The sequence below is a fragment of the Aptenodytes patagonicus genome, chromosome 2 (assembly GCF_965638725.1).
Source record: "Aptenodytes patagonicus chromosome 2, bAptPat1.pri.cur, whole genome shotgun sequence".
Taxonomy (NCBI): domain Eukaryota; kingdom Metazoa; phylum Chordata; class Aves; order Sphenisciformes; family Spheniscidae; genus Aptenodytes; species Aptenodytes patagonicus.
Genome location: NC_134950.1, coordinates 137167858 through 137194710, shown reverse-complemented (window position 1 = coordinate 137194710; position 26853 = coordinate 137167858). Strand labels below are relative to the sequence as shown.

The window sequence follows — 26853 nt, the reverse complement described above, 5'->3', positions numbered from 1 at the left end:
TTAGACTTTTGTTTTCTTTTTGTACAGTGATTATAATTTAGATTGTATGCCTCCTCACGGTTATATTCACGTGCTATCCCTGACTGACAATATAGCAGAATTCAGAAATGCAGTGAATAAACAAAAGATTTCTGGGAATATTGATACACCTGAAGGGGGTTTTGATGCGATGCTCCAAGCAGCTGTGTGCCAGGTAAGGAGCTTATTAACAAAAGACTAAATGGTAGTTCAGACACATATATATATATATATATTGGTACAAGAGTGCTCAGTGTTCCTGAATTCAAAATGTCAGTTCTAGGACTGATAATAGTAAGATTTCTTCCTCCTTTTCCATTATTTCCCCTTTAGCTATACATTTCTGTTTCCCATTGAAACTGATAAAGGAGAGCATAAGGAAATATTTTTCAGTATTGGTTAATGATGTTCTTTAACAAGCCTAACCAACATAGGATGGACAAGGAAAGCAACTGCTTCTTGCTTGAACAGGCACATGTATTAATTTCAGCCAATTACAAAATTTGTTTCAAAAATTATTGAAGCCCTCCTTGTGTTCCTAAGTGAAGACATACCATTTGATATTTCTTCTACTTAAGAATGTATTTGAAAACTGAAGGATCAGTTACGTATCTGCTGATGTAGATAAGGAAAACAAATGCACTTCAGTGTTATCTTTTAAAGAATTTAAAAACAATACAAATCAACTAAAAATTAACTTTTGTATATTAATAAAATTTCATCACCATCTCTCCCATGCAGAAAAGGATGGAAAAGATCTGCATCAGTAGTTCCCAAGCTATAAGCATATTAAATAATAAGAATTTGTTTGCTCTAAAGGGCTCTTTTGCATGTTGTTTTTCTTCTATGCATAGTAGTGCAATAGAAATTTTGAAAGTTGGCTGATTCATGGGTTTGCTAATGCTCTATAAGATACTCTTTCTGGAGCTCTTAAAAAAAGTAATTCAACTCCTGTCCAAATCACAGGCTAGGTGTGTTTCTCGTCTCTTGGGATGATGTCAGGACAATTCTTTTATCTTGTCCATCTTCACATTCTGTTTTGAAGCACTAGAATGAATCAAGGCCAAAAAGGAATCCCAACTGTGTTAAAAATTAATACTTTGGCCCCAATTTTATTTTCACATTTTGATGAGCTGTAAAACAGGTAAATAAAAGCCACTCTTCACAGACACTGTGATCACAGCTGTTATAAAAAATTATTCTGAAGCTTTGGAAAAATTCCTTAAAATCAGTGTTTCTCATTGGACACATTCCACACTTATGACATGTGAGCTCTAGAATAATCTATGCTTCCAAAAACAATAGAATGGAAACATTCATGAGAATGGGGAGGCTTTCCTGCTAACTGAATTGTGAACCAAAATGGATGAGAACAATGTGCAATTCATAACTAGCATCGTGAACTGTAATTCATATTAATGTGCACTCATCTTGTCTACAATAGAACCTTATAACTTGCTCCATCTTGCTTTAACCAATACATCCCTGTTGCAACACTAGCAGGTTAGGACGTGAAGCTTCTTTAAAATTTTGGTTACTGTGACGTACATAGGTAGGAATCTTGAGGTGACAAAGTGAAATGGTGGAGTCCTAGCAGCAAGAAGTTTCTATGGTGCTGGAGGAGAATTTGAGATTATTTAAGATATAACCTGTTTATAAGTAAAACTTAAAATACCCCTTCTTTAGGGGAATGCTGTCTAGGATTGTCTGAGGGGGACTGATGCCTACCATGTAAGCTGGAAAAGATACCGCACCCCTCTGTACTTATTATCCCTACTGTTATGAGATACTCCTTCCCCATTCAGAGCTATCAGAGAATGAGCCTGAGAAGGGAGCTAAATCCCTCTTTGCAAAGCAAAGAAAAGAAAGGTAGAGAATAAGACATGAAGCCTGGCTGAATAAATGAACTGTATTGCAGATACATGTTTCACATGAGAGGAAAGATACCTGGAAGTGTTAAGGGAAATGGTAGAAATGAGATAACGTTGTAGGGAGGAGGAGCAAGAAAGGAGGAAAAAGGAGGAAAAATGGAATTAGTGAAGAAGAACATGGAATAATTGAGCGAGGGAATAATGAAAAAGAATATGAGGTGATTCATGTGTGCCTCTAAAGTTTGATTTAAAGCAGCCGTTTATTCCTTGCAGGAAAATAAATGTTACGGAAATATAAATTGGCACCTAACCCTGTTTAGATATAAGCTTGCCCTGCTACCTCCTTCACATCACTGAATTCCTAAAACACATTAAATTCACCCTTGCGGATGCCACATTGCTATTTAATCCCTTAGGATGGTGGATAGATGTAGTATTTTGCTGCATAATAAAGAATTACTCAATTTGCAGGTGCATGAAGACACTCAGGCTTTAGTTTATTGGTTAATCATATGCCAATGTCCTTTCTGGAAAGCTGTGTAGGAAAAGGAAATTATAGAATAATGAGAATATAAAGTAAATAAATATAACATAAAAATAGAAGAGGGCACCAAGTACCAATACGAATTAATGCGTATTTGTTGGTTGTAATGCTTTTTGGATCCCCGAGAATTACACAAATGCTATGCATTTGCATTTGTATGTAATAGTGACACACACAATGTGGCAGCTGTTACCCAAGCCCACTATATAATGCGTAACTTGTATATATGTTAGAGAGATCTTTCTTCAAAAAGCAAAGAAAGTGGTAAGTGGATCTCTGACTCGCAGTAGTAGTTTTCAGATGTAGGACATGATATATGTTTCCACACAAAATGCTTTAACTAGCCTGGTTTATACTCAGTGCTGCTAAGCAGTGTAATATCTGAAAGTAGACTTTCACATTCATTTTTCGTTTTGTTATTTATTATTTTAGAAAATGGGTAGTTACTGCTTGCTTATGCTTAATTTTGTTTTCTTTTTAGAGCCATATTGGATGGCGCAAAGAAGCAAAGCGACTGCTTCTTGTGATGACAGATCAAACTTCCCATCTGGCCCTTGATAGTAAATTAGCGGGGATCGTAATTCCCCATGATGGAAACTGTCATTTGAAAGATAATGTGTACATCAAAGCTACGAGTATGGTAAGGTATATGTCATACATTCTGCCTTCAGAGAAGCAGTGTAAAACTGCATAAGTGAGGTTTTTAGATTGCTGCCAAAGCATTGCTTTTAATTCAGTTATTAGAATAGTATTTTCCCAGGTAGGCAAGATGTGAAATGAAGAGTCAATCACCAGGAAATATGGACATTGTTTTTGTCTGGGATAAAGTATTTTGGAGTCTGAGACACAGCGGAGGAGAATGTTACTGGGTTTGGTGTTGTTTTTTTATTACCATTTCATAATGATGAGCAATTCTCACATGCATATGTAAGAATTGCATGATCCTGCTAATGAGACAAAGGTAGTGGTCATGCTTTATGATCAGAAGATGCGTAGTTGCACTGATTGAAAAGGCTTGGTAAGAGTAAAACAGAAGACGTACAACAGCGATGAGCTAATTCACCCATAATGGACTAGAAAATATTCTTGTGCCACAAAGCTTTGCTGTGGTAATGTAGCATTAAATACATTTGAATCTCACAGTATAAAACCAATGTGTGGTAACACATACCTGTGCAAAAAGTTGCATCAAATCTACTGTAGCAAAATAATACGCCTTCAGCAGATATTTTAACTTTCAAAATAATTTCTTCAAGAATGTATAAAGTAGTCATGAGTGATTTAAGACAGGCATTTTTTTTCTAAGATTTGTAGTTTTTAATTGCTTTGGCTATTGCCTTAAATAAATATGAATCATTTATTTAAGAAACATGAATCACTACTTAATTGCTGTGTAATCACCAGAAAACAGACATATGAACTGTGGTATCATTAGAGCACATTACAGTTTTATTCTCGGCGCTAGCTGCACTTAGTTAAAGTATATAGCCTGTGTTCAGCCCAAGCCAGCAATGTACTAGTGAAGTCAGTGAGGGCTACGTGTAAATTAGGCTAGACCTGAATTTAATCCCAGCAACTGGTGTTTACAAGGATGGTGGGGCAGCAGGAAGCAGCCACCATATGGTGTGTGATCATGAAATACGGGAGGTTTCTGGGAATTGGTGGGTGTTCAGGACCTTGCTGAGCGGAGGAGGGAGCTGAGCGTGTGCTAACAGGAAGGTTGGTTGGATTTCCGATTATCTGATGTTCTTGCATTCATATACTCCCTCTGTCACCTCTTGGATATTCCCTCACAGATGTCAGGATTATTTATTTCCCTCTAGCCAGTCTGTTCAGTTTCAGTATTCCTACAGTGTCCCTGGGATAAAAACAACCCCTTCCTTTATTCTACTTAAAGCAAATAATCCTGAAACTGTCCTTTCCCAAAGCAGAGCATACTTACAGGTCATGGTGTCCCTATCTCTATTTTTCTTTCTTCCCTCCCCCCACCCACCCCCCCAATTTCAGTGCTATAAATGAGAGGGATTTTGCTCTGCTTATTAACAATTGCTGAAGGTACAAATCTTACTCTGGTGTTCAGGATTTCTTTGGTAATTAAGATATTGTCTGTTTCAGGAAAAAAAAAACCAACTATATTTATTTTCTGTCCAACCTGAGAAATTAACTTCTGTTTCAGCTGGGAAAACCTCACCAATATAAAATACAGACAAAATTAATTAATCTCTTTCTAAGGAACTATGACAGATCGATGGCTGACTGAAGAAAGTGTTTTCTGGATTCTGGGCTGAAAGATCATTATTTTACTGTCCCATACAGAATAAGAAATCTCCGTGATTATTGCTATTGATACCTGTTGTGAAAAGAGGTAGTCTTTTTAGCCACCCAAATCAAATGACCTTGAAAGATGCTTAGATCTGTGGCGGCACGTTTTGGCCCATGTGTTTTCTGGCTGCTAGCCCATATCTTTTTCAACCACGGGCTAATTCTTGCATGCCCACATGTAATAGTGGGCATGCACTTAGTAATAGAAAAGGAGTAGAATGGAAATCTTTCTCAGTATTATTTTCTGGAGTAGATTTGACATGATAACACAATAGTGTCTGTAAGGGTACGTGTACTGGTTTCCTGCTTTTTTGTCTTCTCAGTGGTATATAGCCTGTGATTATTTTAGTCATAGAGATCCATAAAGAAACTTCAAATGAACAAGTAAAATCGGGGGGGGGGGAGGAGGCTGTTTGATATTTAAATGAAATGTCATGAAAGGCGGTCAGCTTTTTAAAAAATACGTCATATGAAACATATTTTTGCTTTTTTTTCCTTATCAATTAATTTTGTTGTGCTATGCTAAATTGAAGAGCTGTCTGTAGTCACATTGTTTTCCTACTTTGATTCTTAGCTTCTGGTAGTCTTGCGAAGATTGCATTTTGGCATGTTTTTATTTCCTCCTTGTGCCAGTTAAGAGGACTTTGCTTTATTTATTTGCATAAGCTCAACCTTTACATCAGAAGTGTTTCCAGTTAGTCACTTCTCTACCTGTTTCTTTCTAACTTTTGCTAAGCAGTCACACAGAGGTCAACAAAAAAGCATAAGACAGGAAAGAAATCTAGTCCATTTTAATTAGATCTGTGCTTGCTTAACTGTCTTTCTGAAATACTTAACATCTGTATTAGTTATCTTCTCAGCTTAACACAATACGTTAAAATAATAAAATGAATGATGTAATTGGAACAAGAAAGATGATCTAAAATGAAAGTACATTCACCTGAGCAGTAGTGGGAAGAGATAAGATAAAAATACATAAAGTACAGCAAGGCTTTTACAGCAAGCAAAATGAGGCTCCATGAGTGACCAACAGTTCTTTATGTCATCTCTTTACATGCTTAAAATGAAAAAGATAGTGTGGGTCTGTTGATGCTTTTTTTTTTAAAGTCTCTTCTAACAAAAAGAAAATTTTTCTTTCTGCTCTGAAGTGAGACTTTAATGTACTACTAACCAAGCTGGACACTAGTGAGTTAGAGCTGACAAGTATACTTGTAAGCAGACTAGGCAGTTTGGGGATCTAGTCCCTGCAACCCTTGCATGTCTATGCATGTCATCTCTTGACTTCAGTAAGCTCCATCTGAGTAAGTTTTTGTTTCATGAGGGCTTGGAAACCCATTTCTGATACCACTGATCCCAGAGTTTTGCCAGTAGTTGCAGAGATGTTGAAGGGCCACTTTGCTGGAATTTGGACATGTCTAGTGTCACGTATTAAGCAGGAAGACTGACTTATTTGACCACCATCTCATGGTCCCTCAACACTGCTCCCATCTTTCACACATTTATAGCGCAGGAGGTACTTGCAAGCATCTGGCTTCACTCGCCTGTGTCCTGGGACCACTTGGTGTGTCTATGATCTGCCAGACAGTTGCATGTGGCCTGTAGGGTTGTGCAGCACAATGGAGGCCCCACCACTGTGGTCTGTGGTCATGCAGAAGGCAGGAGGCTGTAGTACTGTGTTACAGGCTATTGAGAATGGCAACAAAGCCACTGCTGCTGCAGTTCACCCACAACTGCTGTGTAGTGGGAACGCATGCTCACTGGACCCTTGCGTATGCCACGCTCCCCAGCTGCAGCTGTAAGAAGGCCCATTTATTGCTACCTTTCATCACTTATCTTAAGGAATATAATCTCTTACCAAAGGGTAGAAAAGTTGAGAAAGGTGTGGACCCCGTCTAAGATCAAACTGCAGCAAGAAACTCCTTTGTTCTTTCTATACGAGGCTCTTTATAATGGTGCAATATGATGGAAAACGGAATTTGCCCCCTTGCGTAACTTTGTCTCAGCTGTCTTAGCATTCAGATTACTGTTAGGAGAGCAGTTGACTTGCAGGGTGCCTTGAGTAACAAGTGGCACTCTGAGGAGAAATGAATTGTGCAGGGAAACAGAGTGTGTTTGTGCAAGAGAGAGACAATATGGGGCAGATGGTGAGAAATATCAGGAAGAGAAAGACAGCAGAAGTATGTGGAGGAAAGAGGTTGAAGGACCTGACGTAAGTGGAGGTGTCCAGATGAAATCTCTGTAAGGGGAAACACAGGCCAAGGCCCCAGTCACTTCTCTATGTTCAGTCATGAATTTTAAGTGTTGAATTTACTTCTTGAGAATTATTCACAGATGCATGGTAAATAAGCGGTGACTTTCAGATACAGTTTGTTTTGGAGTGCTGGAGCTGGAGGGATCTCACATAGCCCAGGTGTACAAAGCCCACTAGGACCACACAGACACCCTTGTGCTTCCCCAGATCTTGGTTGAAGGGATAGCAACGCACCTCTTGTTCTCAAATCCACGTCAGATCTCTCAATGAGAAGTGTAGAAGAACAGGTCACTGGCACAGGACATGCTGTCACAGGTACTTCACCAAATAGAGCGACGTCATTACTGGGGAGAGACATGAAACTCATGCTACCTTCTTCAAGCACAAGCGTGGTTAAGAAAATGTAGCAGGTTGTCGCGGTGAGGACTGGAGGCATCACTCCTAAGGCAGGTCTTGGACATACAGAGACGGAGAAAGCTGTCAGCCGTAAGATATGTACAGAATACTGACATTGCTAGAACCTGACCCAGTGGCTGCATTTAGCTGATGTGTCTGATCCCTGGTGCTAAAAATACATTTCTCAGAAACAAACTTTTAATTACTTGCCTTGCTGTTCCCAAAAGCACACCTCATCTCCGTGCCATCTTGTTGTACTTTCTCCCTGACTTTTGCACAAGCACCCGCCTATCATTCTCAGGAATCTTGTTATTCTTCTAGATGGACCATGAACAGCATCACATCCATATTTCTTAAGCATCAGACTCAAACCAACAAAATAGTACTGCATGAGTTAGTCCTCCCACTGTGCAGCATCCCTGCATAGTTGGCAACATATAAGCCTGTCACAGGGCTGATGCCCTGATGATTTTTTTTGTCATGATCTGTTTATTTGGTTGGTCCCACCTTCTCTTGGATGTAGGCCTAGCATTTCTCTGTACATTTAGAAATAAGGGTTGGGGTGGTTTTGGAATCCTGTACGGTGTCATATGTGAAATATAAGGTTTTTCTCTACTAATCTGCAGTCTTCTCTTTTCTGTTGTATTTTGCAGGAGCATCCATCTCTTGGGCAGCTTTCTGAAAAATTGATTGACAATAACATCAATGTTATTTTTGCAGTTCAAGGAAGCCAGTTCCATTGGTATAAAGTAGGTTAGAAACCTGATTTCTTTTTCCAATTTTGAAAGCACAATATTTATATTAAATATTAAAACTGTGCATAAATTATTGTATTTTTCATAGGATCTGTTACCTCTGTTGCCTGGTACTGTTGCAAGACAGATAGAATCACAAGCAGCAAATCTCAATGATTTGGTGGTAGAAGCCTATCAGGTATGATAAGAGTGACAAAGTTGTATGCCGTATTTGTACAGGGATTTTTCACATTTCATAGACTAAAGTTGGAATTTCCAGGATCTTAGCTTCTATCTGAAGTCCACGAGGATAAGTTCCCTACTTTTCTGAACGTCCAGGTTGGTGGGTGACACTATCCTACGATAGCTCTCAAATTCCCAGGCTGTCGGGGTCTCAAAGCCAAGAGCTAGCACTTTTTCCTTTCTAAGGACGCTTCTAAATATGCTGTTTGATTCTCTGCACCTGTTGCCATGTAACTTCAAAAGAAATGTCTGACTTATTTGAATTTTGGCATCTCAGATCTTTAGTTTACAGACCAGACGCCACTGTCTAGGCACCATATAAATTCAGAAAAAAAAGATAGTGCAGTATCTAGAGGGTTTTACAGCGTAATTCTTAGAAAATGGACAACAGGTGGGAATTTACAAGGAGGCAGTTTGACAACAGTGGATATTGTGGAAAGCAGGGTTTACACTGCACAAAGCAGTGTAATGACTCGGGGTTTTGAGGCATGTCAGTGAAGAAGAGTTTTGATAGGGATTTGGGAGAGAACAATGGAAATGGCTTTGTGAACTCTTGCCTGGAGTTCTCAACTGAAAGTAATAATATGGGAAAGAGAAAGTAATAGTATGGGAAAGAACATAAAGTTATTTTCCACAAATGTTTGACAGGGAATGGCAGCTTGAAAGTGGAAATTGGCATCTCGATAGTGAGTGAAAGATGATAGCCTGGTAAGAGGGGGCATAAATAGCTTTGAAAATGAAGCCAAGTAGTATACATTTGATGTACTAGAGCACAGGGAGCCCACAGAGCAGCACCAAAATGAACGTGATGGGTTAGATGGTTGAATGCTGTTAAGGTGTGCAAGTTACACAAACATGCAAGTTCCAAAAGCTGAAAAATCAGTTACAAAGCTATATGCAAGTTATCAACATGTATCACATTATTTTTAATTAGTTGGACGTGGGAGGCTGAAATTATCCGTTGTACTAGGTTAACCATCTAAATCAGGCTATTTGCTTTCAGCAAATTGGCTATAATGAAGAGCCAAGTCTCATGTCTGTTCCTAGTCAATATAGTGGGTTTGTGCACATTTTTCTCACTGTCATGTTGGAAACATTGTGCAGAAAGCAAAGACATTCGAAAGCAGAGGAGATTAGGTGTAATCAAATTGCAGAGAAGTTCCAACTGATATTGTACTTTCTTTTATAAAATTGAGAAATCTCATTTTGAATATGGAGGTTTGCAGGAAATTGCTGGCAAAAAATTTTGAAGATCATAGTCCTTTTGTATGCCACTTTTACACTGTCCATCCTAAATTGCATCCCGGTTTTTAGAGCACAGTGCAGGGCAAACATTCAAGGAGAGGAAACGAAGATTTACAAAATAATTATTTAGTTCAATGGAAGATTCTGTGGGACTTTCCTGCTCCAGCCACCCCCAGTTTGCTCTTGCCTTATTTTCATTTTTTAGACAGTATCTTCCTTCCCATCCTAAACTTCATTGGATTTGATACTTTGAGATTTTTATCATAGTTTTAGGGGCTTGTAATATACAAACACACAGTGAAGAGGGCTTGAATGTTTTGCTTTCTTGAAAGCAAAAGTACTTAGATAAGAAAATAAATTTAGTGTTGATGTTTGATGACAGTGAGCCTCTTGCACTCTTGTTCTGGGCAGGGAAACCTTAGGCTTAGTTGTGGAAAACCCTGGCTGAAAATCCCTGGCTAAAAAGCCAAAGATGAGTCACTAATTTTCAAAAAGTTACTAAAAGAAACATGTGTTCAGATTCATGTAATTAAATTTCCATTTGTAGCAGTAAAAATATCCCACTAAACTAATTTTTTAAATACTAATATGCCAGGAATTTTAATAATCTCTTTGTGCAGTTTTCAGCTCTTCGGTTTGTACAGAGCTTTAATAAATTTTTAAAAGGCCAAGAAGCAATATTCCTTCTTGGAAGGAAGTAGGATTTTAGAGCATGCAGTTAATACAAGTCACAAAGTAGCTGGCTTTTTCATTATTTGTAATGTAAAAAGCCCTAATGGGAATCAACCAGTTGTTGACTTATATAGTCCTAGCTGACCCAAACAAATCAGTAAGAATAATCCCAATAGCCTTTAGATCACCCTAAGGTTTGTTCAGAAAAAACTTTTCCAAGACAGATGCAAAATATCAGAAGTTTATAAAGTGTCAAGTCAATTAGGAACCTTTTCTGCCGGATAGCAATAATTGTATGTATGTTTACTGTTTTATTTTAAATGTGTGGCTAAAAGGCAGTGTAGTCTGTCAAACAATAAGCAGTTTTTGTTGTCACGGTTGTTAGAATAGATTTTCAAATTGCCAAAAATACAGTCTCAAAACCATTTTAGAAAAGCTGAAAACGTTTTTATCTGGAAAACGTAATCCTCTTTATCACAGTTACCAGTTCACTGGCTGTGTATATTTGGAATGTAATCGGGTCTTTGTATGGGAAACAATACTTTAATTCATTCCTTTATTCACACAGACAAGCTTTCTTCATTTTTAGTCAGACATAGTAGCCGTACTTGGTGTTAGTCACTAATGCATGTTATATGTAGAGATGCAAAGCGACTAAAACTTGTTTTCTGGTTACAGAAACTAATCTCTGAAGTGAAAATTCAAGTGGATAACCAGATCCAAGGTCTTCATTTCAATATCACTGCAATCTGTCCTGATGGAAGTAAAAAAACTGGCATGGAAGGATGTAAAAATGTGGGATATAATGAAGAAGTATGTTGATAGTTTTCGTTCTTCAAGGAACTGAAATACTTATTTTTCTGTTTGGTTGGGTTTCAATGGTGTGAAATCCTCTAGGGATTTACTTAAACTGAAAATGGATTTATGTGATTAATGATCACAGACTCTCTATTATTGTCTGGTTTTATTTTTCCTGAATCTTATTTTAATTCTCACTAATCTCATGGAACTAAGGCTCAAAGATTTTCCTGAAAGCTAACGTCCATTAAAACTCTCCTTCTTTGTCCTCCACTGGGCACAATGGCCATGTTCATTGTGATGAAATCTGTACGTAAAGAGGTTGAAAGATAATCACTCGGTGGAAAAGAGTCACTGGAATTCGTGTTCCTTGGGTCTGTACAAGACACCACCTTTCCCTCTCCTTGCTCTAGTAGTCTTCATGCACACTCAGGGTTGTGGATAATTAGTTTATTTTATAAATCAAATTAATAAAATTATTTGTCCCTGTTTAGATCAGTGCCACCTACTGAATGAAACAGATTATAAAACTGGAGGATCATGCACCGTGAAAATGTGGGGGAAGATGTCTGGCTAATAAAAAGAACATGGTTTTCTTCCCAGAACAACTTCTCTGTGCCTTGATATATTTATTTAATTGCTTGGACTAGTAGAGTAATTCATTTAGCTTGCCAGGAAGAGGTCTGTGTTTCTGGAGAGCGGGGTCAAGGAGTTCTTTCCTTCTTGACATGTACATACATCTCAGCTGGTGTGATTTTTACTTGTGTCTGTGTGTAGGAATAGCAAAACAAGTCAGTAGATTGAATGTGTGAATTTTAAATACATTAATTTAGATGTATTTTATGCTCTTCTGAATTTTGTCTGCATGACTTGCTGCTGATTATCTTCTACAGTTTAAGGGAGATTTGCTATGTTTTTCTTCTTAATTCATCTCTTCTCCAGTGTTGTTCCCTGTGCATGTCGTAAGAAATAGGGCTGGAATTCATTCTGTTTAATGAAAAGAAAAATATTTATATCTGTTTCTTTTTAATAAAAAGCCAAGCCCGTTGATTGTAAAAGATTGCATGTGGTCCTAAACCTCTACTGCTGTTGAAAATGAGCCATCCTCAAGAGATTAATTTATTTTAACTGTAAATCCTCCTTTTAGTATTTGTTTACAGGCAAAATGCTTTTCCTTAATTCTCACATTCCTTTCATTGTCTAATCCTTCTTCCTTCCTTTTCTTACCAAAACACAAAGCGTATTCTATTCTGGAAGAATCCTACGGCCTCTTCAGGGTGCAAAACTAACTTTGGCTATTAGTGAGTGTCAGTGTTCACAGTGTTGTAATTATTTAGTCACAATATGTTTAATCTTTCTGCTGCTGTGTTCAGACCCATCAAATTTCACAATTCGTATGCAAGACATGATTTGCCCTTCCCTCCCATCTCCCTGCCATTCCTCCAGTAGTGTGTTGTACGTGAAGATGATGTTCTCTAGCAGGATTCTGTGTTGAGTAAAAAGCACATTCTCTAGCTGCAGCTTGTCCTCCCCATGTGATACGCACCTGCTGTATGAATTAATTAGTGCGTAGCCACACTTTTGCCTCGTAACCGAAGGGAAGAAGTCTCATGCACGGAGAGTGTAGGCAACTGAGGGGTTATGTGTGTAGTGGCGCATTTAAGAAGCAAGAAGAAGAAAAGCAAAGGGTGAGACAAAGCCTGTGTGCCCCCTCAATACGACATTAAGAAGCACATGCTTCTGCACAGCATTCTTCTCCTGTTGTCCGTGTAGGCAGACGCAGCCCCACTCGCCACAAAGCCACCATTGTCCCCAAGGGCTCAGCTGTTCTCATATGGGGGCGCAGCGGGAGCGGGAGACAGCGATGAGAAATGAATGGTCTTAGTCTTTGCGGGTAGTTTCAACCTTGTATGTAATCAGCTTGTTAGGTTTTCTCTTTTTTTTTTTTGATTTGGAAATCTTTGTTCTTTGGTGGTAAAGAGTAAAGGTATTTGCTTCTCTTGGGCTCCTTTCTCGCCTTTTCCTCTTGGTTATATTTCCTCTGTGAGGAGGCGAGGAAGAGTTGTTTTCTGTCAGCAGGCTAAATAGCCTTAGTGAGAATAACCTGTCAGAAGCCTACCAGTCAAAAAAACCCCAAAAAACAATTGTGAAATACAAGATTGCTGTCCAGTGAAAGTATCACAGATGCCGGAGCTGTCAAAGAGTTTTGGTAGTGGTTGATGCAAACCCTATGGCAGTCACCTAATCACCAAAATGAACCAGGGTCCTGTGCCAGGACTCTGGAAAGCCACGGGGGCTGCTGCTGCAATGAGCATTACCGGGGTGAGGACCTGGGGCATGGTGGTGATGGCCATGACACGGCCAGGAGCTAGGCACTAGGTCCACTCTAAAGCAGCACTTGGTCTGCCCAGGACCACAGCAAGAGCAGCAAGACTGTCTTGCTCCATCCCCATTGTAGGAATTGGGAGAAAGAAGCTGATACTAAGGTGTGAGCCATTTCTGTGTTTTAGTAGGAGTAGATAGGGCCATCCAAAAAACCTGTGTAGTTTATATTTGCACAGACCATTTCTGCAGCAAGAACAGTCATTATAGGTTGTTTTTATGAAGAGTATCTCTGTTTCTGTTTGTGTATTGCCTTCCTCAGTCTAGTCCCAGTTCTCATCTGAGTATGTCTATAATATAACAATGTACACATTAAAGAAGATCAGGAGGATGATGATGGTAATTCTATTACTATTTAACTTGTATTAAACTTGTCTTCTGCAACTATGCTTTTTTAACATGAAAAGTAGACTGCTGTCAATCTTCTATTGTTAGGATTTTAACTGTATTTGTGATGCCTATCATTACTCATATATCATATTTGACAAATGGCCACTGTGTATCTTACTATTAGCTAGTGTACATTCATATGCAATGTAAGATTCTGCTTTATGTTTTAAAAATTTTAAGCAATTTATAGGAAATAATAATGATGTAAAATCTGTCTTTATTTCTTCTTAGGTACTTTTCAATGTATCAGTTACAATGAAAGGATGTGATACAACTGGAGGAAGAAAATATGCAATACTTAAGCCTATTGGTTTCAATGAAACCGCCATCATTAACGTGCAGAAAAGCTGTGCCTGTCAGTATGGAGACAGTGCAAGGCACAAAAGAGTATGGGCTGATGAAACTTTTTCTGATGGCAAACAGTCCCATTGCAGTGACAATAATTGTAGCTCTAATAGAGATACGCTTCCTTCTGAGAGGTGCAGACGACACCAGGGCCAGCCCATCTGCAGTGGTCAAGGAAATTGCATAGGTGGAAAATGTTTCTGCTACAAAAACAAGCTAGGCAAGGTGTATGGCAAGTACTGTGAAATGGATGATTTTTCCTGCCCGTATCACCAGGGGAACTTATGTTCTGGTAAGCTGCAGAGTTTATGTCTGTGTTTTGTTTTTGTTTGGGTTTTGTTTGGTTTGGTTTTGTTTTCTGAAGCTTATATACATGATGCAGCTGAAAACAATGATATAAGGCTGTCAAGTACAAGAATGTGTGTGCAGAATTAGTGTGTGAAATGTCCTGAACAGCCTGGTAGGAATTCACGCTCCTGGGCTTTCTTCACCACAGAGGTATGCGCTGTCTTCTAAACTTCAGCACTGCTTTTTAGGGGATTTATTGAGTTTTTTCTAAGTTTAACTATTTTTAGATTTAAATCTCAAACTTCTTCAGAGGTATTGATACTGAATATCTTGGATAAAACAGTAACATTATTCGAGAAAGTAAGTTGATACATTTCAGTCTAATGGGAATATGAGACACTAAGAGATTAGGAGGAATCATAACTTCCAGTGAGGTTCTGATTTTCTAACACCCTAAATCAGTCTTGTCAGAGATGCAGTGACACTTGATTTCAAATACTGATATATATGCTAACACTGTTCGGAACACCTGCTCCAAAAAGTAGAGTGGAAGTGAAACATAAACAGGGACAGTGGTTAGAAATTATTCTTTTTGTGGCCTACTTTATGTTTTTTTAAAGAAAGCATGCAAATGAAAATTGCATATGAACAAAATACAAAACTCTACTTTTAAGTTAGAGTTATTAAGGAAAAATAGGATTGAATCAATCAGTATCATTACTGTATCTCTACCAGAATATTTTTTTCTCTCCTCAGAAGTAATTAAATATTTTAAAATCCATACTGCTGTCCTGCATCCTTTCATTTCAATGAGTGAATTGAGGGACCAATTTTTTTGACCGCAGTTGGATAAATTTAGAGTAATACTATGGATTTTAGTAGAGTTACTTTGGTTTCGCTCTGCTGGTGACTGTGAACTTTACATAAAACGAAGAGAAATAATGTTACCTAATCCTTTAAATACTTCATTCCAACACAAAGAATTACAGTTCATCTTCTCACTCTTCCTCCCTACCCCCAACCAACTTTGCAAATTTACTATTTCCTAACATAAGCAGACCTTTCAAACTTATATGCTCCTAAGGCCTGAGATGTGGTGCCCTGGTCAGCAGAGGAGGCAAGGAGATCTTTGTCTAAGAGATGTTGGAGATTGTCACATGTGATGGATTCCTGCCCTAGGGTACCACAAGGGGAACCTGCCACCTGGGGCCATGGCTCAGCAGCGTGCCTCTTCGTGGGATATTTTCCAGTGCAGAGCCCTGCTCTGAGATGTCCTATGATCCCCTTCCCCACTCCATTTTGCCCAGCCCAGGTGAAAAAAGGGGCAGCCTATACCTTGGCCTCACTCCCATTTAGGGGATCCCATCTGTTAGATGGGACTGTCTCCCTGCAGCTGCTCCGTGGATCCCTGGAGCACAAGAGGGCCATCACAGTTTGTGTGGAATTTACGTACTGCCGAGGCATAGTTGAGGAGACCTCATGAGATCTGCCCGTGCTTTATGCGCTCTCTATTTCTATATTTCCTAAAGGTGCTTTCCCACGCTGTAAAAATGTGACTAAACATTATCAGCATGTCGGTTGTACAGCTGCCTAAATGTGCTACAACATGGAAAACATATGGATTTTGCCCTAAAGCTCCCACTGCTTTGCCTGGAAAATTGTAAAGGCCACCAGAGGTTCTTCATAGCCTTCGAATCCTTGAGGCTGTGCCTTTTAAGTTCTTATTAAACAACCTACAGTTCATAAGCACAGCATACCCACCTGTCCAGCTCAGTCATCTGTCCTTTAGAAAGGCAGAAAAGCAGTGCTATCATGCATGCTTTGAAAAGAAAAGAGAAAAAAAACAACCTGGCCTGTGCATATGAACTTGATACTCCTTCCTCCACTGAATCTTGCTGTTTATTTGAATTGAATGCTTTCTTGCTAAAGAGAAGTTTGTTTAGTTTGCCTGAAGACTGTTTTCCTGGTCGTTGTGTAATTTTTAATCCCCACTGCTTTGATCAAAGGCAACAGGGAAAATTCTAGTAAAACGTTTTAGGATGACATCAAGGTAGCAGCTTTTGCTCAACTTAACAGCAAACAGCAGCCATAAATATGTATCATGCTGGTAATTTCAGCCCAAATAGTTAACTTAAAAACTAATTAGCAAACCAAGGTCTAAATTAGCTCTCTTAAATGTAAAGCACCAGCAATACAAACGTATGCATATAAAAATTGACTTTCTATGTTTTCATAAAAGCATATGACTCAAGGCTATCTGATGTTCTAGGTAATGGTGAATGTGAAGCTGGTAAATGCAGATGCTTTGCTGGCTGGGAAGGTGACCGTTGCCAGTGCTCGTTACAATCAGCAAAGCACTGCCTGAATTCAAAGGGCCAGATTTGCAGTGGAAGAGGAAAATGTGTATGTGGAAAGTGTGAGTGCACAGATCCAAGAAGCTTTGGCCGTTTGTGTGAATATTGCCCTACTTGTAACAAAGCCTGTGAAGAAAACTGGTACGTTTCTTGTGCTAGACTTTACTTTTTAACTCTGTAGTCTTGAAACAAGGAGAAATATTTCTGCTTGGCTATATTATTGTGTGCTATATTTCTTAGATAATTAGATTGTAGGAAATCGAAACAATTCATACTTGAGACTTTTCTCTAAGTAGCTGAGGGGTTCACACTGGCAATTAAGAGAATTGCGTGTCCGTATCTGTGTTCACCAGTCTGTGTCCAACTTTCAGCTTTCTGAAGTCAAAGGAGGTGTGTCCTATGAGTATCTTTTTTTTCATATATTTATTAAAAGATGGTTCTTCGTATGAAATCTTCTGGGTAGGAAATAAAGCCTATAAATTTGGAGTTTTAAAATGGACAGTAGATCCTTCTCTTTAATGCCACCAAGTCTAACAATATTGTCCAAATTTGTTTTTGCGCACTCCTCGTGCTTCTCAGCTGAAAGAAGGAGGCGTGGAACAAGAGCGGTACCTGTGCGTTATCACTGCCATTGGTCAGCAGAGCAGAGCTGGTCTTACCTAGAGAACAACATTCTCCGTTACTCAGTTTTAAACCACTTGGCCTTTGCTGTGCTAGTTTTAAAGCATGCCATTTTTCCTTACCCATGTAAAGGAAGGGACAGTGTGGAGGTGGAAATGAGCAGCCCAAGGAGGAGAGAAGCTAGACCAAGCTGTCAGTGGTACACTGGCTGGCGCTGGCTTAAAGAGTCAATGAAGCCCTGTCTTTGGGCACGGCTCTTCTACACCCTCCCGTCAGCACGTGTAATCTTCTGCATCCCACTGTGGCCAAGAGGGTGAGAGATCAGCCTTTAGTTGGAAAGGGAATTGTCATCAAGACAGAATTGTTGTTTATTCGTATCCATTTGAATTATAGCTCATCTGGCGAATATACTGGAGAGACAAGCTGGGCCATGTCTGAAAAGGTGACTGCTAAGACTTCACTAGATAAAATGCAGGTAGCCTTGCTGGCTTACACTTGTTCAAAGTCACTGTGAAAAGCGTGCCTTTAATAAATTCAGAAGATGGCATAGCTTCATTAAAAATTCAGTCAGGGCTTTTTCAGGATCACTTGTGATGTCCGTCTTCTGCAAGGCTATAAAGTGAAGATGGCAAGACTGACAGCGCTGCCTCCCACTGTGCTGCTGACCCTCTGAACTGCCCAGCAGCGGGACCTTGCGTGGCTTTGTCTTAACATAACATCCAAAAAATTATTAACAAAGCTGTGCTTTCTACACCTATCTCTTCCCTTCAGTCCCAGCGTGTATCCCAATGAGATTGATAGATAAGACAGACTGGAACTGAACTGGAGGCTGACAGCTGAAGAAAGGGTGCTGGACCCTTAGCTACACCCCCTGAAAAGAGCACATCACAAAATGCAGAGCAGGGGCCGGATGAAGGTGGCTCGAAGCCAAAGACATGTTTTACTTTACAACTTCTGACTAGTTGGTTCTGAGAAGCATCACAGGGATAAAATGCTGAGAGGCATCACATTTCAGAAAAAAATAAATAAATGTCGCAATGTTTTTACTAACATCAGGAAAGCATTATGTGCAAGCGATACGTCAGCCTGGTGATACAATCTCTTTAAGAGGAGTGCAGAGAAAGACACGGGTTTTTAATTACATTTTTACTTTACAGGAATTGTGTTCAGTGCCATCATTCTAACAATGCATCTCAAGCTAAACTTGACCAGTGCACGACCTCATGCGCTTACCTGCTGCATTACATTGACCAAACTCCAGGTATGTAACATTTTCTAGGTAATTTTAATAAGAGATGAAAATCTGTTGGGATTAATAATTGAATTCACCACTGATACAATGTCTTTCAAAAGTGTGTCATACTATTACAATAACAGAGAAAGAAAGCAGGAAAAAGGGAAAAATCACTCGTAGCTTCAGGGAAAGTAAAAGATAAATAATAACAGGAAATGTGATTGGCAAGGATTGCTAAATCAGATTTCCCAGCTCCTTGAGAAGTCACATCTAATAATAATGAATCCTGCGTGAGCAACGCTTAAAGAAATATTTATAAGAATCTGTTATGGCATCTGTATATTTTATTACTATGGATATGCTTACATTATTTGACATTACCAGAAACGAGGAGAATGAAGAAGAATGCTTACCTCACGTTCAGTAATGTTTAAATGTTCCTTTCAAGTACAAAAAACTGCACAGTTATGAGGGCTGTGGAAGAATAAATTATTTTTTTTAATAAAATCTCATAAAGCTTAATCAGTCTACGCTGCAACAAAAATGCAGGTAAATGGTTACCTTTTGTCACTTCACATTTTTGCACGTCTTTTATCTTACAGTTGTTCATAAATGAGAAAACTAACTGAATACTTTTCTCATAACTTTAGTATTAATTAAAGGAAAGCTTGCTGCGTGAGAGAGGTTTACCAGTGAGGAGAGCACTGGACAAAAATTCAAGAAACCACATTTTCTTTCGTATTTTGCCAATGATCTGCACTGTAATCTTGTGAAGTTTAAACTGTCTTGGCCCCATACATCTCTAACTTTTCATCCTCTCTATTTCAGCTATAAGCTCACCGGCTTACAGAGAATTTACGGTGGCCAACACAATGAAGCCTGAGTCTTAGTTCTGTAGATTAAAAGAATAATAGTTTCACTGTTTTTCTACAGTGGATCTTAATTGGAATTGCCTTTTGTGATATACCCCGCTTTAAAAGCTTGCATATGGCAACTTTTCCCCTTAACTTCCTTAAAGTTATTTTCCCTTAACTTTTATCAGGCTCATGTTACATTTACGTGACATTACTATGTAGATATGACTGCGTTTGAGGGATGTGCCTATTCCATACGTTAGGCTTTACACTTGTGTTTTCCTTTCGTTGCAGAATGTTTCTCTGGACGAAGCTACTTTAGAGTCTTTTCCATAATCTTTATAGTTACCTTTCTGATCGGGTTGCTTGTTGTCCTTATCATCAGGCAGATAATTCTGCAGGGGAGTAGCAATAAAGTTAAATCTTCAGCTGATTACAGAGTATCTGCAACAAAGAAGGTAATTGATTTCAAAGCCATCATATTCAGTAATCTTTTTCTTGCACATAAAAGTTAGCAAATCGTTGATAAAAATTGTATCTTCTCCTTCAAGGATAAGATGTTTTTGCCTACTGTTTGTACAAGAACAGTAACGTACAGACGTGACAAACCAGAGGAAATAAATATCGACATCAGCAAGTTACGATTAAACGAAACTTTCAAGTGTGAATTCTGAAGACAGTGTGTTTTCTGCAAATGTCTATTTCCGTCATGCTCGACTTTTTAAAAGTTACCTTTTGTACTCTGTCGGAGTCTTGACTGTTGCCGTATGGTTTTGTGTCGTGCGTTTTGTTGAATACTGTAACTGAGTGACATGTAAGCATATTCACGTCATGTGACTATGTTTGAGACTATAGCTGCTGTATTTTTTTTATTTTTGAAAGAGAAATGTGCGTTACTACTGTTCAGAAACATTAGTGTTGATGTAGCACTTTAGCATATTCTAATTTATTTAGTTATGGCCTAGAATGTAGAAATGAACCGGTCTGACAAAGCACTGATCTCACTCTACATGTAGCTAGTACTGATGTGCTCTGTGGGAATGGACAAAAGCTGTGACTGAAATATTAACATTGCTGTATATTATAGCAATAGATAAAACTGTTCAAACGCTCTTAAATAGAGTAAACGGTACTTTTATAGTTCTCTCAGTTGACTAAATTCCACTGATTTGTCTCCTTTAGCCTCTTAGCTTCTCCTCATTACTTAATAAAAATGACTGGATTAAATGAGTGCTTAATTACTGGTGTGGATGTATAGTTGTGTGTGTATACACACACATGCGTGCACACACACAGAGATAAATTTTATATATATAGTTTTTTATACGTTATGACGTCACTTAAAGATAATTTATATCTGAGAAAGAGTAATTTTTAGCTTTTTTACTTGTTTCAACATAAAAATTTATATATGAATTTTAAGGTATTTGGAAACTGAGTGGCTACAGAAAACGAGAGAGTTCCTCTGTCCGACAGCATAGTCTACATGATGATCGCTGCCGGCTGACTTCACCTTTCGAGTCAGCAGCATCAGCTCCATTGCAAGCAGATAAATTACAGCAGAGCTGTGTTTGTTTTGCTAGCTACATGTCAGTGTTTTGCCAAATAAGGGCTTTGTTCTTTTTGTATGATGTCAGACCTAAGTCTGATTTTACACACGTGCTCTTTTTTCCTATGTAAATTAGTTGACAGGATTAGATTTCGTGAATCCTTACGTAACCACTTCAATTTTTGTGACTGTGCATTGAGAAATGTGTCCAGTGTGATGTGGGAAAGAACCTGCAATTTGGAAGAAGGTGAGGAAAACAGGAGTCTTTTTCTCAAGAGAACACATTCATCGACTTCATAAATGTGGGATCAAATTCTGCCTTCAGAAATGGGCAAAACTCTCTTCTAAGCACAGTGGGACCAATATGAGCTTATCTGAGAGCAGAATTTGAGCTACAGGGTCAAGCAGAAGCATTTTCTTACCCCTGAACCCGGCTTTAGTGGTAGAAGGCTTGTTATTGTTATATGCTAGTTGGAAGAGTCAGCCAACAGTCTGATTTACTAACTTTATGCTGCCAAAACCCTACGAAAATCTGATCAACCTCTAATGCACTAAAATCTTGCTGGTAAAAAAAAAAAATCATCTCAGAAGAGAGTATGCAGTGTATCATTTTAGCAACATTAATTACTGATAACTAAATATTGGTCTGTACTGGTCATAGATAAGAGTTACAGAAACAAAGCAGGACTTCTTTATATGCAGGGTTTAGAAATTAGTATATATTCATATTTCCTATTCTGTATTTCTTCTGCAAATTCCTACTGAAATCTGAGGAGTATACATGTGAAAGGAAGGCGGGATGCAGAACAAATGACGTTATGAGAGTGTTCACAATTAATTTATTGGGTCGTGGATCAAGTGAGGGATCAAGAAAAATAATATAGAGAAAGTGGGCTTTCCATTAAATTGTCATAAAAGCTTTAGGTTTTAGGGCTTGTTTAAAAAAGAAATGTAAACTGGACTATTAAATGTTTCTAAAGCAGTCTTCAAAGGAGTCCCTGAGCTTTCTACCATACAGGTAAAAGTGTCTTATTTAAAGAAAAGGGGGGTTCCTTACACTGACCCCGATTTTAGTGATAGCTTCATTGTAATATCTTAATTATAGATTAATTCTGTAATCTATCAAGTATACCTTAAACTTCCATTTTCTTTTAAAACACATAGAACCATTTTCCTCCTATGTAAATTAACAGATTCCAAACCATTGGTTTCAGTGGGATTAAGATAAAACATCGATAAAGGTTTACCTGCTGTTGGCCTTGTCACAATTCGTTAGTATTTTTAAGCGAGTAAGAAACAAAGTCTCTGGGTATCTTTCACTTAACAAAATGAAACAAATTTAAAAGCTCAACAGAAAATCTGAGTATATAACAAAAGATGTGATTATGTTCTTTAAACAGTGTGATAATTTTTATTTTTTTTTTTAGCAAAAAGATTCCTCAGATGTATTTCTCATAATGGCCCTGAAAGCATTTGCTGACGTGATAGCTAATGTTTTTTCTTTAGAAATTACTTTTCACTGTTAGAAGGAATTAAATTATGTGGATAGAGGACAATGGAGCTGGGTTCTTCGTGGGAGAAGGATTTGAGCTGTAACACCCACCTTCCACACACATCACACTGCTACTACTTTTCTTCTGCAGTGCTGCCTGTGAAGGGGCACGGCCAGTATTTCCTTATCAGACACCTGCCTGAATGTTTAAAATGCTCTGGTCAAATTGAGCAGGCTCACAGGACAAATTGCACTGTAAGCTGCTTGCTGTCCTGAGGTTAAAAAACAGCATATTAAAAAAAAAAAAAAGTTTTTTAAGAAAAAAAAAGAAAAAAAAGCTTTTTTGCATCTCCCTCATGGTTTTGCTGTATTGTGGAGGAGGCTAGTGAAAAAGAATAAGCTGCTGCTAATGTGACAGGTCAAGGCTTTTAGAAGGCCCATGGGGAGCTTATACAGGGCAGGATTCTTGGGAGGAGGCTTTGTTTCTAGGGATGGAATCTATCCATGAGAAACTCTGGCTTTGCTTGGTACTTGTTTCCCTCTGCCTTTGACCATGTTTTTCAGAAGAGCTGCTGCAGGAGATGAATAGCCCAACAAAAGCCTCACTATTTAGGGAGCTGTGTTCCCTCAGCACATGACCTTAAATGAGAAAGCAGCCTGTAATTCACAAGGAATTTCCTCAGCGATTGCAGAAGGACTCTGCTTCCTATAGTGCTTAATATGGGAGATATTGAAGACAAATTAGTTCATATTAGTTTTCAACGTATTGTGCATCAAAGATGCTCGTAAAAATAGGGGAAAAAATACCTAGCCTCAGAATAGAACGTTCCAAACTTCTTAAATAAAACTTCTTATACTAGGCTTCTTCAAAAAATGAAAAAAAAAAATCAAATAATTTGACTGCATGCCTATACCCAAAAATATACCGGCAGATACTGTTGCATCTCATCATTGGTTTTGGGAGTTGTTTTTAGATTTGCTCCCACAAACAGAGCATGTGCATGACTTTTCACAGCAGATTTGTTAATGTTAAAATCCATATGTATAATTTTCAAATTCTAATCCCACTTTTTTGAACCTTTAACGGGTTATTTGTCTAACATTTCAGAAATTACATGTTTATGCAATTAAAAAGCATGCATTTTACTTCAGATTTTTTTTAAAGACTCTAAAATGAAGAAATACTATGAATTGGTCATTTCCAAGCATCATGAGTATGTTAATAATATTGCTGCAGAAGTGTGTGGGAAAATAGCTGTTTCATCCAGAAAACGTGCACATGGTATGCAAGGAATTTTCATTGTGCCCAGCTGAAATTCCCTTACGTTCACAAGGAATGTTGAAAGTGAACCTTAAAAAGGAAGGACGTTTGTATAGGCATAGTTTACATTTTATCCATTATTTTCAACTGGATTTATTTTTTCCTCGCTATGGTGTCATGAAAACCTGCTATGTAAAGTATTCTTCAGACTGCAGTGGAAAAAATTATTTTCCCAGTCTGATCACATATATTTGTTTCCTGCTTAGTGTGCATACCTAAATGTACATGTGTTGCAAACTGTGGGAAGGAACGTGTGAAGCAGCTTCAAGCAACCCTTAGTCCTAAAGTAGCCATAAGGCCTAGCGATGCCCAGGGCAGAGAGATGCAAGGGAACTGCTGCCTGTGCAGGGACTTGTAGAGGTATGGCATCCTCAGCAGGCGCAATGTGTCCTACAGTTCCCAGAACTGGGAATGATCCTACAGCTTCCCTACAGAGATGGTGCTGTGAGACCACACTTCATCTGTCAGGGCAGGAGGCCTCTTCAAAGTAGGTTGGCTTGGCAGAGGTGGTACAGTTTCTGTCCTAGGTGCGTGGCCACACGCTATCCTCAGCAGCGCAGGCTTTTCGCATCTTTACTCATCAAAAAGTGTTTGCGTGTAACATAGCAAGAGACCGCCTGTGCCAGTACGTACTGTAAACCTGGATGCTGCAGACCTCCACTAAAGCTTCTGGGAAGTCTTTGGGCATCTGCCCATTGACTTCCCACCAGCCCCAGGATCTCCACCAGCCAGCCTTAAGGAATGTAAGCTGTAGCTGGGCAAGGGCACTTCTCACAGAGGCATTCGTGCTGAGTCAGTGCTGGGTGACACTTTCTCTGCTCTATGAGTGAAGCGTAGTGCCAGTGTTTTGGCTGTCCATTTGCAAGACAGGGGAAAGATTTATTTGCTAAGCAGAAATGGAGCAGTAGTTAAGAAGAACACTACTTTTTAATGATCTTGACACTGCTCTGGTGCACAGACATCTCATGGATCTTACAGAGAATTGAAATTCATGGAGAGGGAAAAAAGGTTAAAATTAGCCAGCGTGAATGCATTTCTATAGCGAGCCAAATCAGTGGGGTTTCACTGAGTGCAAGCCAGCTCAGAACGGTTGGCCTTTCGGGGGAGGGGGGGGGAGAAAAAGAAAAAACCTAAAATCAGTAGATTCTTAAGCTCTAGAAATGCTGCTCTGGATTGCGTGTTCTCTTTGTTTCCTTTTCTGCACACACTCTTAAAAAAAAAAAATAGGTACCTACTTATTAAAAAAAAAAAAAAAGTCTGGCATTTGTTAAAATAATGGCTTCTACCCAAATCCTAACATTTCATCCTGATACCTATATTGTGTTTGGGCTGTTTCAGTTATATTTTGAAGGGAGATGTTGAAAGATGAAAGATTCTTTTGGGAAGGCATTAGTGTTGGATGAATTCACTGTGCTAACATCTTCTTCACTTTTACCTACTACTGCTTCAAAAAATAAAGCTACTTTAAAGAGTCTTATTTAGCAATGGTGTGACAGCTATTAAGAATACTACAGTTTTTAACTTTCTATTTAACATATACTACCTTTTGTAAAAAAGTATATACAGATAAATAATGTTTCTCTAGTCTTTATGCATAGAGAATGTTAGTAAGGGAAGAGGTTTTAAATAAATCTATAACTTCTTACTGTTCATTTTACATTTTAAATGATACTTTTAAATCACTACTTTTGTTTGTCTGGAAATATACTGAATATTTTATTATTTAAAATAGTATACTTTTATAGCTGTTTATTAATTTCAGTTGACTACTAACTTCTATTTTGATATTTATTAATGAGTTGACACTGTAGTATATTGAGATGTTTATTTTTCTATCAGAGCTGTAACAACTATGACATAGCATTATTTTAATGCAACATCATTGTACTTGCTCTCTAAAAAATAAAATCTATATTTAATCCATATGGATTTTTCATATTTTTAATGTTTAATACGTCTGTGATAAGTTAAGGAAGAGATGCTCGCCTCCTTTTAAAAATACAAAGCACTTTCATTAAGGTGCACAAATGTCTGCAAAGGGAAGCATATGATTACAGTCATTTTTAAATGGAATAATACTGTGTCAGGAGAGATAAAATATGAAGAATACCGTGTTTATCAGATGTAGGCAAACAGATGAACGCACGTTCAGGATGAACTTTGAGAAGGTGGGAAGGAACATGATAGCAGTTAGCAGTTTGGAGGTGCAGCTGGTTTACCTTGCCCAACCCGACTGAAACGTGAATGCACCAGGAGGTGTTAGCACTTTGTAGGGGACAAGAAGATATTTCTTGTAGAAATATACTCTATAGGTTGATAGGTGGTTACGATAGCCTTTCTTCTGCTTTGCTGTGTTGGGTGGTAGAGGAGCTGATCTCCGCAGATGCCTCATCTATGCCACTCACTGCAGGCTTCGGTTGCTTTATGAGTACTGGTGAAAACGCATCGCTAGATTGGGAAGGTGACACACGTTCTGTTCTCGAGCAGAAATCAATAATAGCCTTTGCTTTGCACAATGCCACGAAATTTCTCATGAAAAGGACTTCAGACGTGCTGAGTGTAAGGACATTCAAAATTTGTGCTGTCAGACCATGATGCCTCAGTAAGAGCCAGCTGTGGCACTAGGACACCTGACAGACATCACTGGTAAAACCAGCTGTTCACGCTTCTAACATGATCCAGTTTTTGCTCTGGGGATGAGAGAGCTAGAATCAAATGACAACTGGTATATGCTCAGTCATCACGTCACTTAGTGTCCAGGACTTCACAATACAACAGAAAAACCTGGGAAAAGGTGTACAGCAAAACTAGAAAGAAAAGTAAGTCAGTATCACAAGGACAATCTGTTCATCTTTGTTGCTTCTTCTATCAAAGCAAGGAACATAATCCCAATATATGCCTGATGAGATTGAGGCTGAGAAATTTCCTT

General features: G+C 38.6%; 1 protein-coding gene across 3 annotated transcripts in view; it reads left to right on the top strand.

Annotated features, from left to right (window-relative positions):
* ITGB8 (integrin subunit beta 8) overlaps nucleotides 1-26853 on the top strand; it is a 51404-nt gene that overhangs the window by 23508 nt on the left and 1043 nt on the right. For 2 of the 3 annotated variants that reach the window (XM_076331366.1, XM_076331364.1), the window contains exons 5-13: nucleotides 28-193; nucleotides 2915-3073; nucleotides 8056-8151; nucleotides 8246-8335; nucleotides 10975-11109; nucleotides 14098-14503; nucleotides 16769-16994; nucleotides 18632-18735; nucleotides 19857-20020. In XM_076331366.1, coding sequence (XP_076187481.1) covers nucleotides 28-193; nucleotides 2915-3073; nucleotides 8056-8151; nucleotides 8246-8335; nucleotides 10975-11109; nucleotides 14098-14503; nucleotides 16769-16994; nucleotides 18632-18735; nucleotides 19857-20020 — 1546 coding nt within the window. Of the gene's footprint in view, nucleotides 1-27; nucleotides 194-2914; nucleotides 3074-8055; nucleotides 8152-8245; nucleotides 8336-10974; nucleotides 11110-14097; nucleotides 14504-16768; nucleotides 16995-18631; nucleotides 18736-19856; nucleotides 20021-20113; nucleotides 25191-26853 lie in introns of those variants that run through there. The other variant, XM_076331365.1, reaches the window with a different exon arrangement.